This window comes from Rhinolophus hipposideros (genome assembly GCF_964194185.1).
Source record: "Rhinolophus hipposideros genome assembly, chromosome: 26".
Lineage (NCBI taxonomy): Eukaryota > Metazoa > Chordata > Mammalia > Chiroptera > Rhinolophidae > Rhinolophus > Rhinolophus hipposideros.
In genome coordinates this window covers 12,441,457-12,456,281 of record NC_138072.1, presented here as the reverse complement: position 1 = coordinate 12,456,281, position 14,825 = coordinate 12,441,457, and the positions used below count along the sequence as shown (strand labels likewise).

The 14,825-nt window shown below is 42.5% G+C and overlaps 1 protein-coding gene across 10 annotated transcripts in view; it reads right to left on the bottom strand.

Annotated features, from left to right (window-relative positions):
* Positions 1–5,523: 5,523 nt before the first annotated feature.
* Positions 5,524–14,825, bottom strand: part of DISP1 (dispatched RND transporter family member 1) — a 162,613-nt gene continuing 153,311 nt past the window's right edge. For all 10 annotated transcript variants that reach the window (XM_081039013.1, XM_081039014.1, XM_081039017.1 and 7 more), the window contains one exon: positions 5,524–13,136. In XM_081039013.1, coding sequence (XP_080895139.1) covers positions 9,525–13,136 — 3,612 coding nt within the window. In that variant the 3' untranslated portion in view covers positions 5,524–9,524. The remainder of the gene's footprint in view (positions 13,137–14,825) is intronic.

Here is a 14,825-nt window from a genome sequence, read left to right as displayed (position 1 = left end):
CACCGAGACAGGTCACACGCTGTCCGCTTCAAAGACCTGCCCCATTTCTCTTCTCCGACCTTGTCCTCCAGAGCCGAGCTGGATGGATTGGGTTTCTTATTGGACAGTAACACTTTCCCACTCGACATTCGCTTGTTGGCCTCTCAGTCTTTACTTTTGCTTTAACAAAACTTCGCTCAATACCTAACGAAAAATAATTCTGCCTCTGACTCCAAAGATGGCAGACCTAGGGCATCATTAAGTCACGAGATTGGCCTCACGTGGCCTGGGTGGGTTAATCCCCCCGCCAGGCCCAATGCTAACCTTCCAGCAGACAGGCCCGGCCCCTAAACTGTCCGGGGCAGATGGGAAGCTATCTCAGGGTTGTTTTTTCCCTTCAAATCTGACTCCCGTAGTGCACAGCACCCTGCAACATCTAGAATCTTCTTTGTATGCCAGACCTGCAAATCCACCTCCCGATATTAATGTGGACAAAGGGCCTAGGAAGAGTCCGACAGGCTGTGTGAACTCCAGCTGAACCTCTGTCTGAATTACGTTATGCCCCAGCTCTGGCATTAAAAGGTCATCTTCTTGTAAGGAAATCAAAGGACTTTCAAGTTGTCTTCTCATCCTACCCCCACCCACCCACGGGCTCCCGTTCACATTCTTTTCAGATGGGCAGGTCTCAGGGAAATCACTGGGACGCTTAGGCACCGCCCGGCCTCTCTCCCACCAATCAGGCATTTGGGCAGGGTTGTTGCCACTGTTAATTGGGAAGTTTCCACTGTGAATTCCACTGTTGCTGGGAAGTGGATGTGTCAGAGGCTACAAGGTCCAGACAGTATTACTAGACGATTCAGAGAACTTATACATCAATAGATGATGCACTGGCTTCTGAGTAGAATTTAAAACTCCAGGAAAAATCCTAAACGTGATTAAAACTCACTGACCTTAACGAAGAGAGCATCGGTGTTCGCAGAGAGGCCAACATACCTTACCTTCATTTCACTCCTTTCTCCATCCCTTCGGCGATGTGGGGACGAATGAGATTACAAGAAACATTTTCCTCTCTCCTTAGAGTTCCCATGTTCTGTTGATCAGGGTTCTGAGTTGCAGAGGACAGAATTCAGCAGCAGGAGAGGGTTTACTCAGGGATATTAGAAAACTGAGAAATGTTGAGAGGGCTGGAGGCACTTGTTTCCAGCTTCCAGGATTGACGCAGGCACTTCACTAAAAAAGGTGGAGGGAAGGGAGCCACCGCCATGTACAAAACCCAGAATCACATGCATTTGCAAACGAACGCCCTGAACCCTCCTTGTGTCATCACTGTCAACCCATCTGATTGGTAGACCCTGAGTCACGTGTCTGCAGCTTTGTGGCAAGGGAGCCTGGGAATCAGTGTTTTGGATAATAGAGGGGGAGAGTAGATTTCACATCATGGGGGACGTTTTCAAAATAGGGCTGTTCAAGTTCGGAGTACTCATGAACGGCCTGCAAATTCTCCTTTCCGCTCATCCCTGGGTGAGACAGTAATGCTAAGACTCAGATCTGCATTTCCTTGTTCAGCCTTTAATTTCAGAGCATACGAGGAAGTCTGTAGAGAAAAAGATTTTGACTTTGTTGTGACCTGTAGATTCTGTCTTCTTATGTTATACGTGATAAATTTTTAACAATAATCCTCAGTTGTCAAAAAAAAAAGCCCCTTAATCGGGCTACATTCTTTCAAGTCTGAATTCTTACCTATAGTTTCCTCTGCTGGTTATACCTGTCGCCTCTGCTCATCATCTACAGTTCTCAGACCGAACGTTCGTTGGGGGGCCTGGGAGCGTGGTAGACAGGCCTGGGTTAAAAGCTAGCTCTGCCCCTATGTAGCTGTGACTTTATGAATGTTTCCTGATTTTTCTTATCCTCAGTTTACACATCTATAAAACAGGGATAATATTGCTGACTTCCGAAAGTTGTTAAGGGATTAATGGCTAAGAGATGAAAAGGGGCTAGCTATGCAGATTGATAAACCCTCAGGATTCCTTCCCCCTTTTCTCTTGGTCCCATAACATTTTATACACACCTCGATTACGGCACTTACATTAAATTGTGTCATTTGGACATTTAATGGTTTTCTTATTTTACAGATATTTAAAACAAAGTTCAAATTACCTATATTTCAAACACATTGAAAAAAAATCACGTAAGTAATGTGAAATTACTCCTTCATTAGTAATTAGGTCCACATTCAACTCTATGTCCCAGAGGGAACCTCTGCTGAAAGTTGTGTGTATGTCATTCACATTTGCAACTCTTTATTCCCCACTTAATAATGTGCCATGAGTATCTTTACAGGTCAGCTTATAAATCTGCATCATTTTTTCAAGGGCTACACAAAATATTCCCATTTTATTTAACGAGGGGTCTACTGGTTTCAAATTCTTGCCATCCCTGCACATATATTTGACACACTCATGCTGTCATTTCCGCAGGAAAGATTCCTAGAAATGGAACTGTTGTGTCACAGACTTTAAACACTTACAATTGTTGTCAGAAACTGACTTTTCAAAATATTGTGTGGATTTTCACTCATCCAAACTGCTACTTTCCCCACGTTCTTTACAATACTGGATGTTATCAATATTTGCAATTCTGGCCACTCTGATGGGTTAAATGAATAAATCACCTAGTAAGTAGATGGCCCATTTGGATGCCTCCTTCAGTAAAGTGCCTGTCGATAGATATCATTTGCCCATTTTACTACTGGGTTTCATTTTCTTTTAGTTTTGTATGATAATTAATCCTGTTATAGGTGTTGTAAACCTGTTTTGGCAGTCGTTGGTTTTGTGATGATTTGTTGATGCCTTTGGGCTCTTGGAAGGCAGGATGTCTTATCATTTTAATCAGGCTCCAATACCCGAGACAGTAAGTAGCTGGTTCAGTGCTTTACCTTTTGCATAAATGAGTGAATCTACACATGGATGGCAGACAAATCAAGGGAAAGTCAGTGTCTGCATGAATAAAAACTTAGGGGATTTAAAATAAAATGTATATTCTGGAAAATGTCAGTTGTGTCTGTTTTTGAAAAGTTGCATCTTCAGTTCATTTCAATAAACATGAACTGTGGGTCATGAGTTTTGCTTTTTCAATTCCTGAGCATGATGAGATCCTCAAAATGAATATGAAACAAATATTATGTGGCAGTATTCATATGTATAAACAGTAAATAAAAAAATAGAAAAATAAGTATCTATCTACCTTGAATAAGAACTAAATAAAGATTAGCAGGCTAATGAATACTTGTATCATAACAGTGATGACACAGACTGCTAAAATCAAGATACTATCATGAAATCATTCATCATTTTAAAAATGACTTAATCATGGTAGGTTTATATCACGGAAAAAACCCCTGGAATCCTAGCATGCCACTTGTCAACTGAGTGATCAGTTAAGTCCCTGAATTTCATCATCTGTAAATTAGGGGAAAGATATCTGTTCAGACTACTTCAACCATCCATCCATCCATCCATCCATCCATCCATCCATCCATCCATCCTCTCATCCTTTTACTCATTCATTTATTCAAAACTCAGCAGACATTTTACAATGTAGGCTGACTTAATTTAAATGAGAATGCATAGAAAAGTGACTTGTAAACTATAAAAAAATACTCTATTACCATAATATGGAGGATAACCTTAAACATATTCAGCTTATCAAGTTGGAGTAGAAAATGCTCTGCGGTACCCAAGAATAGAGTGTATGAAAACTTCAACACAACTTTTGGAACATAGGTAAATGTAACTCAGTGAGTCCCAGTGACAGACTGGAGTGAGATAAAGCTTTTATTATATTGAAGTATTTGCACAAATGTATACACTGAAAACACATATGAACACACGTCTATACTATACAATATACACACTAGTTGCAATAGAGTCATATACATAGATAGCATCTGTGTGACACGCGCTCAGCTAACCAAGGCTGGCCTACTCCCTCTTTGCAGGTCGTGCCTTGAGGAGTAGAACAGAATGATATGAAAAGCCGAACAAGTACTGGGATGGAAATAGCTACACTGTAGCATCTCTAGCTGGTCTCATCTCCTTTATTGCTTTCAACCCTGTGAGATAGGTATCATCATCTTTATAGTGGAGCAACCTGAGGTATTAGAAAGTGGCTGGTCTTGGTGTTCAACCTAGGTCTTTGGTTTTTGAAATCCAAGACACCACCCTTTTTTTTAAGGCCTTGCTGCTTCAGACTGTGGTGATTCTGAAATGCTTGAAACTGTTGGAATTGCAGTTTCAGCATTTTTCATGTCTCTGATTAGAAAAAAAGAAGTTCTTACTTGTGTAATTTCTTGCTTTGCAAATTCCTTTTTCTTGAAGGGTATTGCTTTTCCTTTTTTAAGGACTGTCGCTTTCTTGAAGGCAGAGGTTCTATGTCATCAGAAGGCTGGTGTACTGCAATGGGCTTTCAGCAGTTTTGTAACTTCAGCTCAGCAAGGGGTTGAAGCATGCCTGCTCTCAAGGACTCAGCATGTGAGAAAGACAGGTAATTATAACACTGGGAGATGAATGCTGATGGGAAACCTTGGTGTCGGACTCCCTACTATGAATTGTGGAGTTCAAGCGCATAACATGACCTGTACTTTCCTTCAGGATGACCCAAACTGCTTAAAAAGACTGATCAGCCTGATTTTCTCAAGACCCACATATGACATCGAAACGCTGAAAATATCAGAAACCTTCCTTCCCCCTCTGAAGGGGCTTGAGATGGGTTCGCCCACCCTCATGTGGTTTGTAACAATTAACCCACAGATGAGAAAAATCACAGTTCTTGTTTCTGGGGCAGGATCTATGCCTGTTGGTTTTCTGAATGATTTAGAGGATTTAGGGGAAGGATTAATTTTGTCTTAGAGTTGGCTTTTCTAACCTCTATTTAATCCCCGATGGTAACACGTAGATATTTATCAAAGTGCTGTATAATTTGCCATGATTGGCAGGGAAGGCATTCACTCAAGGAAATTCTCCCTTATCTGCCAATCAGAGCCCAGTGTTCTTTCCAGGGCAGAGCAAAGAAATTCAAGTTGGGATCTGTAATAGAATTATTCAACAATCCAAGATTATTTAGTATATATCTATTCCCATCTGATATGTACAACTAATAGCACAGACACTATTCAAAAAACTGAAGGTAAAGAGATCAAACTATAGAAAAGAGCAAACACTGGTGAACTTCAACCTGAGAGAGGATGTTGCCAGAGATTTTCATGTTTCCCAAGGCCTTTCTTCAGATCTCTGCATGAAAAGAAATTTTGCTGGAGGGAGGATAAAGCTTGTAGCTGTACATATCCCATCCTTTAAGTCTCCACTGAATGAAGCACTAGACAGCTGCCAGTATCCAGAGAATCGGAGTCACCCTGCAGACCAGAGAGCTTTGCAAGGTAGAATAATGGCCCTTGTGGGAGCAAAGAGCATCCAAGAAAGATCACATTTAAGACTAAAAATAGATGCTTTTCTATTATTATTATTATTATTTTTTTTTATTCTCAACTAGTATTGAAACATCCAGTAAAGATTTGTCTAGATAATCCTGCTGGAACTTTCTTTATCAGTGAGCTTTGTAATGATCATATTATGTTGCAAAAACTATTCTAGCTTTTTAAATTCCAGAGGTTTGTTTTCATAGGAAGGCAAAGAGGCTCTCTGTAATCTCATTTATTGATTTACCTCGCAAATGCTTTTTCCTTTAAATAGTGGAGAGCTAAAGTTCAGTTCACGGACCAAATATGTCCAATTAGTGGATACAGGTTGAGCAAATTTCACTGATTGTCACTTTGCCGCAAATTAAAACCATAAGAATGGTTTTATAAGAATAAAAAAAGGACCTTATAAGAATCTTACCGGGTTCCAAGAAAAAAAAAAAAAGTCTTGCTGAAAATAACCTGCCCCCTTCATTTTTTAGGAAGATGTAGATTACATTACAGAAAGTTATGTGGTAAAACTATGAGTAGAAGGGGAAGCGTCAAAGGTTAGCTATTCCAGTCGATTGGAGACCATGAAGTGTATGTAACTCCTGTTTCACTATGACAGTCAGAGGTCAGGAATATCCCAGTTCCTTCATGAGCTTGTATGTGTGCACTGTGGTTTCTACAGCGAATGGAAAGAGAAATTACTCCTTTTTTTTTCCACGAAAAATCCAAAATTAGGGCAGTTAAACCACTATTAAGAACAAAAGACACAAGATTCTACTAATCAACCATGGTTACTCATTCTTTTCTTCTACATATTTAAAGATATGGAACTTCTTAGTAAACAAAATCAAAAATTGATGAACATGGCTGTTTTACAAAAAACACTGTAGATATTAATATAACAACAATTGGAGATGAACAAACTAAATGCCAGGAAACATTTTGGAAAAATTCATTATAGTGTAAAGGGTATTTGAACATGACGGTTCCTTCTGCATTAAAAAAAAAATAAATCCCCTCATGATTTCAACAAATTTCAACTTTCCTGGCTGTGTCTGAATCTTATGACACAAAACCCAATTGAGTCTTTGAATTTTTTTTTAGGGTTAATTTTTTCTTCTAAAATGACCATCCTCTTTAAAGAGAAAAGACACAGCTGTTTTCAGTGATTGTTTCCTCATATTTCATTCAGAAACTGTCCTAACTGCTAGTGGAAAGATGGTTTCCATGTGAAACGACGCAAATCAGGAATATTTCTTAATCTTCTGTAAGACCACATTTGTAAAACTATTCTTCACATTACGCATTGCAAAAGTTTTAAAATTTGAAATGATTAAGACTGGGACGTAGATTATTGTAATAAAATTTAATATAATAACAACTTAGCATCACTTTAAAGAATATTGTTTGGGGAGGATGTGCATTTTACAGCAATTACATGCACGAAATTAATATATACAGATGAAGCTATGTGGTTATTTCAAACAGTACAGCTGTTCTCCGTGAAAAACTTTGTGCTCTTGCCTATTCCACTCTTCAATCAAGTAGGGATTTAAAAGTGACCTAGCTGGGAAGAAGTCAGGAACAAACCTCAAACGTGTTCTATTGTAGTGATAGCCTGCAAATCCTTTCCATAAGCAAAACCCTTCCAAGTTACAAATATTTCACAGTGAAAGGGCTTTTTCCTCTTCTGTGTAATTTAACCTGTTATCTGCTTTGCAATTCTCTAGAAGGGGCCAATGGATGAAATTTCTTTGTGAAACACAACTAGAAATAATATTTTGCTGCCCAGTAATGATTTTTAAAAAATAGCCTTCTAGTCACAGCTAATAAATTGCTTTTTTAAAAATTCTGGCATGAAAAATAATTAAAAGTCCAAAGTCTAGATGAAATCAATGTGAAAATGTTCCTGCCACATTCAAGGTGCAGGATAATTATTTTCTAAATTTTTATTTTCTAAATTAAGTGACACTTGACTCACGTGGACGTCTTTCAGGTTGGGCTATCTGTAAAAAACTTGCTTCTCCTATCACCCTGAAGTTCAATTTGTGTTCATGCCAGCAAAAATAAAAATAAAAGTGCATTTGTGTCCCTAAATTTTCACTAGCCAACGTTATGGTTACATATTTCATAAGGAAAACCAACAATCTAGTGTTGGGATTGTGAATCCTATTTCCAAGTGTTCCCATCTCCTCCCCGATTCCTCAGATTTCTCTAACAGTATTAAGTGCAATGCGGGTAGACATATAGACTTGAACTTTGCTGTCAGAAACTGGTCTGCAAAGGCAGCGTAGCAGCAGTACCTGTGAGAGAGCCATGGTGGGTTTCGTTTCCTCTAAGCTACATGACCATCAGCTGTGATGCTTGAACCCAAGTAATTTCCATCTCGAAGTGAGCTCACAGGAGTACCATCCAGTCTCCTTAGGGCTGGCCCTCCTTTCTGCACTGTATCAGTCTGTTTTGGGTCCTACACTTGGGCAGGGAATACAACAACCTTACTTACCCAGAGACCATAACTTCCTACTCAGGGTTTTAATTGCTTAAAACCCAGTCCTAGGAAAACCAGGGCAGTGTACTGGGGATGTTAGTGGGAGGAGACAATTACTGTTTCCAAGTATCTCTCAGGATGCCATGTGGCAAAGTGATCAGAGATGTTTATTTTTACTTCATAGAGCAGAATGAGGACCAAAACTGTAGAAAAACTACAGGATAACAGAGTTGGGTTCATCCAAGGGAGTTGTGTAGTGAGTTTTGTGTCACTGAAGTGGTCAAGTGAAAGCTGGAAAGCTGCTTAAAATGTGGTTTGGTGGAGATGGGTTAGAGTCAATGAAACATGAGACCCCTTGCAACTCTTGAAAGCTTTTTTTCAGGCTCCGAATAATACACAGATCTAATTTGGAAAACTATTCTTAGAAAACAACGAATATAACTTTTGGAAAGAACACTGTATTTAGAAATATCTTCACCAGTTTTCTTCAGAGGACCCAACGGGAGGCAGTGTCCTGGAGGAAGCAGAATGCAGTTGGGAGGGTTCCCTGGACAGGGCAGGAATGCACAGTCAGTATCAGATGACACCCTGTGAAGGACAGCTGTGTCATCTGAAGTACTAACCCGGAAAGCATGCTCCAACAGCTCAACTACTGTAGACTGATCTAACAAGACACACAAGTGTCATTTAAGATGCCGCCTGAAGGCTTAGCATTTCCAGGTGTTAGTTGCATAATAAAATCATCCTTCCACAGCTTGAGACACTAACACAGGAGGAGGCAGCTGTCTGAACACGTTTCCTTGGGGGCAGAGACAGAAGCAAACTGCATAGAACCAGTTCCCTTACTCTACTTCAAAGGGCTAGGATTCCCCTGACCTGGGTCTACCTTTGTTAACATGCAACTTATCCTAAGAAGTGTATCCTTTATTCTCATCCTTCTGTGGTACTCACATAACTGTCATCTGACACAAGATGATGCCAGTGATTTCTTGACGAATGTGGAAAAAGACACCGATTTGGATATAAATGTGTCAGTGGCTTCATGTAAAGTCTACTCATGCAGACCGGTGGGACATACTACTGAAATACTTGGCAACTAGTTTTTAAATGTGGCCTTGCCCAAAATATAAATTTTCATATTGTGTAGTTCCTGGATCCCAACTGAAGTGACACTGTTAAAATCCGTATTTATGTTGCACGATCAAATGTCTTAATTACTGACGACCAAGTGCCCCAGGATAAAGATGTCAGGTAAATATTATTCCCAGGGACAATGGAAACTTCTGGGTCATTCGAACTCTAACCCTCTGATTCGCTTCTTTGAGAGGGGAGAGAAAGACGTAATTATTTTTCTAGCTGGGTATAAATGTAAAAAACTATATTTTTGAAAACATAAAATCCAGTCATCAGTCAACGCTCATTAGATATGAATTTGTCGATTGTTCGTGTGGAATATAAAAATTGTCCATGATTTTTAACAAAGTGAAACATTCTTATTCCTGCGTGTTTGGGCTCCCTTTCTAAACGTCTGGATTTTACTTCCATTTCAAAGGAACAACTGAGGCGCTGGTTCTGAATTTAATACTGTATTTATTAAAGTGTTTTTATTAACAAACTTTCACCGGAAAGTTCTGAGTGGAAGACAGCAGGCACATTGGCTTCCATGTTTGGCATTGGACAGTCCACAGAACTACACCTCACCCGCACAATTCTGCCACAACTTGGTGGATTGTTAGGGCAGGACCCATAACCAGCCTCCCCCATGAAATGGTTCGATATAAATTTTGGTTCATTCTGATTTAAATGTTCTGAGTTCACAATGACATCAGTCTGTGACAAGCTGGGCTCAGCTTCCCTTTCCGCCCCATCGGTCGGATTGACTGAACTGGAGCCCTGGTTTTCAGCCCCTCCACTGCCCTCCATATTCCTGATGTCTCTATTTTTATAGGGTCCACTTTGGTCATTCTCAGGATGGCAACATGCTTTGCATAAAGACCCTGTGCTTCTACAGACAAATGGTGAGGGCTCTGCCATCTTTGGAAGATGGTCTTCTGTGCTCTGAAGACTGTGTACGCTGGTCTTACCAGTTTTTTCTTGGGCCTGGATGGACCCCACTGGATGGAGGAAAAAACTCCTGGGCAGAGAATTCTGCATCCCAGGGGGTCTCACTCTGCCCTGTAGGCAGGGACAGCGGTGGATGTGCGGGACGGGATGTACAAAGCCATCAGGGGCTGGCCGTGCCGCCTTCAGAGGTGCCATGCCATTTTGGACATGCACAAAGCTGCTGGCAGTAGGGGCACATTGGTGGCACAAACAGTCACCCATCTGCTGGCAAGAGTGTGGGCCATATTTCAAATGTGTGTAGGCATCTGGGCAGCTACATCTCTGATTCAGAGAGAAGAAGTGACACATGGTGTGCTGTTCAGGAGAGGGCTGTAGCAAGGCGGATCTGGAGTCATTTTGGGCGCTTTTGTGGAGCTCACTGTTGTAAGCTGCCGGCGTAGGCATCACGACATTCTTTGCCTGGCTGCTGAAAAATTCAGAGCAGATGTGGGTCTCTTCGTAAGTGGTCTTCTCAGAGGCAGTGCAGCTGTGGGAAGCCAGAGGCTCTAATTCATAAAACTCATGCTCCATTTCGGATTTCTGGCCCCTGGGGTCTACATGGTAAGTATTCAGGGCATGTGCTTTGCTTTGTCCTTTGTCACCGGGACTTGTAGACAAAGCGTGGGAGAAGGCACTGCACTGGAGTTTTTTAGGTAAAGGAATCTGACCACAGGTGCCCTGTGGCCCAAGGCACCGGCACATGCACTGGAAAAAGAAGGTGGCAAAAGCCCAGCTGATACACATAATGAGCATCATGAAGGTGCCCAGCTGGGTGTAGGCCAGAACCGTGGACGGCATCATCATGGCGCCGGCCACAAAGGTGGTCAGGGCGGCCATGGCAATCGCAGAGCCCATGCGACTCAGGGAGAAGATCACCTTCCCTTCTCGGTCGGCATCCGGGGCCAAGCGGTAAGCAACCCCGTAATGGACAGCGAAGTCTACAGAGAGGCCAACTGCCACCGAAATGGTGACAGACTCCAGAACGTTCAGCTCCCAGCCCAGCAGGACGAGAGAACCCACAGTAACAAATATAGTCCCAGCTATTGAAACGATGGCGTACAGGCTTATGATGACGTTCCAAGTGGTCAGCAGCATCACGCTAAATGCGACAGCCACAGACAGCCCCATGGCAACAAGGGTGCCATCGGAGAGGCTGTCCTGGAGGTCGTAGAACTCCAGGTTGCTGACAAACCAGCCATTGCTGAGGCCCTCGGGGGCCGAGCTCAGCTCACTGGAAACCCAGGAGTCCACCTCTTTATAAAACTGGTGCATCTTTTCATAAGCCAGTGTGAAGAGGTAGGTGCTCTGGAACTCCAGAACCACTGCCCTGATTGTGTCGTTAATGTCAAACCTTGGCCCTGGGGTTTTGCTGTCCAAATGGTATCCCGTACTCCTTTCCAGCTCCATGATGGCTCTCTTGATGCACAATTCGAAAATCTCTTGCTTATAGGGGAAGCTCCAGCGGCTGCAGCACGGGTACAGGGCCGGTTCGTCACAGTCCTGGTTTTCCATCCAGCGCTTGAACGTCTCGATGAAGCAGCTGGTGAAGTCCTGCTCATCGGTCTGGTAAAAGAACGTCTGATTTCTCAGTTTTTGGCAGAAGTGCAAAATCCAGACCTGGGAAGCTGGGCTGGCGATGTTAAAACTGCTGTCTAATGTCAACTTCCCTTTGCTCTTGGGATTCAGTGGGTTGCCGTTGTCTTCCGGGGACACTCCCCAGATCACTGTGATGGGCATATGGAGCTCCTCTCCGTGGTGGACACGTTCAAACATGAAAAGCTTTTTGTACTCAGCGTCGTACCGTTCAAAAGGGTGAGATGACCTGAACACCTGAAACTCGGATAACTCCAACGAGGGCAGTTTCATCTTCGGATTTACACACACGATATAGGCCCCACCGACCGTTAAGGCCAGGAACCAGAACAGCCAAAGGTAGCGAAACTTAATGACGATGCATGGCAATACTTTTTCAAAAAAAATGCGAGACGCTTCTGAAATGGCAAACAGTACTTTGTGGCACTTTTGGCAAGCCACTGTCCAGCAGCTTTTGTCATCGTAGACTGGCTGCTGGGGCTTCCTGAAGCAAGTGAATATGTTGAGGAGGTAGCGCTCGTGCAATACCACGACCGCTGGAAGCCACGTCACCATGAAAACATAGTTCACCAAGATAGCCGTCCCCGCGTACACCCCGAAGCACCTGATGGCTGTAATGTTGCTCACGTAGTTGGCGTAAAAGGCAGCCGCGGTGGTAAAACTGGTGACGAACATGGAGAGAGCTGCATGCTGCAAGGTGACGCTGACCGTTTCCGAGGTGTCGGCGTGAGGCTTGTCAAATTTGGTGTAGTTCCAGACATCACACAGGACAAACGCGTCGTCGGCTCCGATGCCCACCAGAATGATGAGCGCGGTGAGGTTCATAAAGGGAAAGAACTCAAAGTTAAAGACCACGCGATAGAGAAAATAGGAAACGATCAAGGAGCTGATGATGGCGAACATTGTCATCAGAGTGATGAACATGGACTTGGTGTAGACACACATGACCAGCAGCACGATCACGACGGCGATGGCGGGATACACGGTATCCATCAGAAGGTAATCCTGAAACAGACTGTGCTTGATACCGAACTCGATCCCGGTGACGGTGGTGACGCCGTCGGAGGAGTTCCAGTGTTCGAAGTTGTCCAGGTAAATGTTCATCATGCTGTCCCCCTTCTCGGTGGGGGAGAAGAGCATGCTGGACTTGAGCGCTGGTGTGGCGTACTCAGCTGCCTTCGGGGCCATGAAGTCCTTGTCCACCAAGTAATGGAGGATCTGGTACACAGCGTTGTACTTGGTACATTTCCGTGGCACGTTGGTGCACTTGAGCTGATCCTTTCTTCTGGCCGCCATGTCCCAGCAGTCTGGCTCCAGAGTGCCGTTGTGGTAGTGTTTGGCACAGGTCCGAAGCAGCTTCAAGGTATGGGACACATCTCGCTCCACGATTTTCTGACAGGACGATCGATTGTTCAGGATGGCGATGTAGTTCCCCAGCGTCCAGCTGGGGCAGCAGGAAGCGGCTGTGGCCCTCTGGCAGAGGTCACCAAACTGGGGGTGAGCCCTGATCTGCGGAGACAGAGACGTAGAAGGACTGGCGTTTAAAACGTGTTCACTCAAAGGTCTGAATTAAGGTGGACTGGAGGAAGCGGGAAAGTTACAGAAGTTAAAGAATCATCTTCTTGAGTCAGCTAGCAGTTTGAATACAGGGAGGGAGTCCCCCCCAAAGCTCTCAAATGGCAGAGTACTCTTGGGGTTGCTTTGTTTGGAACAACGAACTACTGTTTGGGGATGATATCCAGGTGTGAAACAACTTCAGCCAATGCTCCTTCGGTTTGAAATAGGAGACAACATTAACACCTCTTTCATACAGAAGCCTTTTCAGAGTCACTTTAATAAGCAGTAAAATGGACAGGCTGTGGGCTTCTGTACGTACACCTACAGGACCGATTATGAGAACAATTGTGCAGTTGATATAGAAAACAAATCTGTGGCTTTGCCTAAGATTTCTGGTTATCAGCATGAAATTTTTGGTGACAAAGGTACTACTATATCTCAATCAACTTAGTTGGAACCAAAGATGATATTTTATTCGGTCGAAAACTCAGTGAATCAAAAAGCGACTCTGGTGATATCAGAAGCACTGATATCAACTGCATGAAAGGCCTGGAATAAAACTGTTTCCTGAAATAGGAATAGAAGAGGGCAATGTTTCTAAATTAAAACATTATATATATATATATATGATTTTAAATAAATATATACAATTAATAAAATAAATAAGTAGGTGTTTAATTATTTCTTCCAAATCCTAAAAAGTCTATCCAAGTTGGCTACAACCCTTTTTGGGGAACTTTCTTTTTTGATAAACAGGGGCAAGTGTGACAATTCTGGATTTCATGTGGGCAGTGTTTCATTTAGAACATTATTACTGGAGAAGGCTTTTCTTCTGATGGCTGTTCTTATTATAGAAAATTGAAAAATTGCTCCAATGCCAAATCCAGCATTGCTAGATTCTAGTGAAGCCTGAACAATTGCATTGCCTTGAAAATCCGTAAATTACAGGAGTGGCCCTTCTTCCCCAAGGGTGAGAATAAGAAATATTCCCCTTCTTTTGAGTCAGTACCACACTGACGATGACCCAGTCCTATTACTTTCCCTCATCTCCATTTGCCAAAGGGTGGTTTTAATCCTAGAAAAAAATAATTCATGCTCTTGAACTGCAGAGTTTCCTCCCTGGAACTCTGCACTTCAAGAAGAGCATGAATTTTTTTTTTCTAGGATTAAAACCACCCTTGACTTTTATTAAAGTGGGCTTTATCAATCATGCATTGAAACATCTTTTCAAAGTAGAGGAGATGTTGGCACAAGTCACTTCTTTGGAACTTAGACTTATCGAAGAACCAAGTTATTTATAAGCCCTAAGCCCTGGCTACCAAGATATGTAGTTAAGTTTTTGGGAAGTCAAAAGTTATACTTGGATTTTTGACAGCATGGGGTAGGGTGGGTGCCCCTAACCCCCGAGAGTCAACTATATTTTACTGGGACTAATCCTGGGGATGAGGTGTGGATAAAACAAAATTGGCCACATATTGGGAAGTGAAGTTGGGAGGCCTGCCCGGGAAGAAATCATTCTACTATTCTACTTTTGCACATGTTTGAAAATCTCAATCATAAAAAGTTGTTGTTGTTTTTAAAGATGCTCTATTAGAAGTAAAGAAAAATGAAACAAAAGGGTTATTATTCAAGTGTACTCCT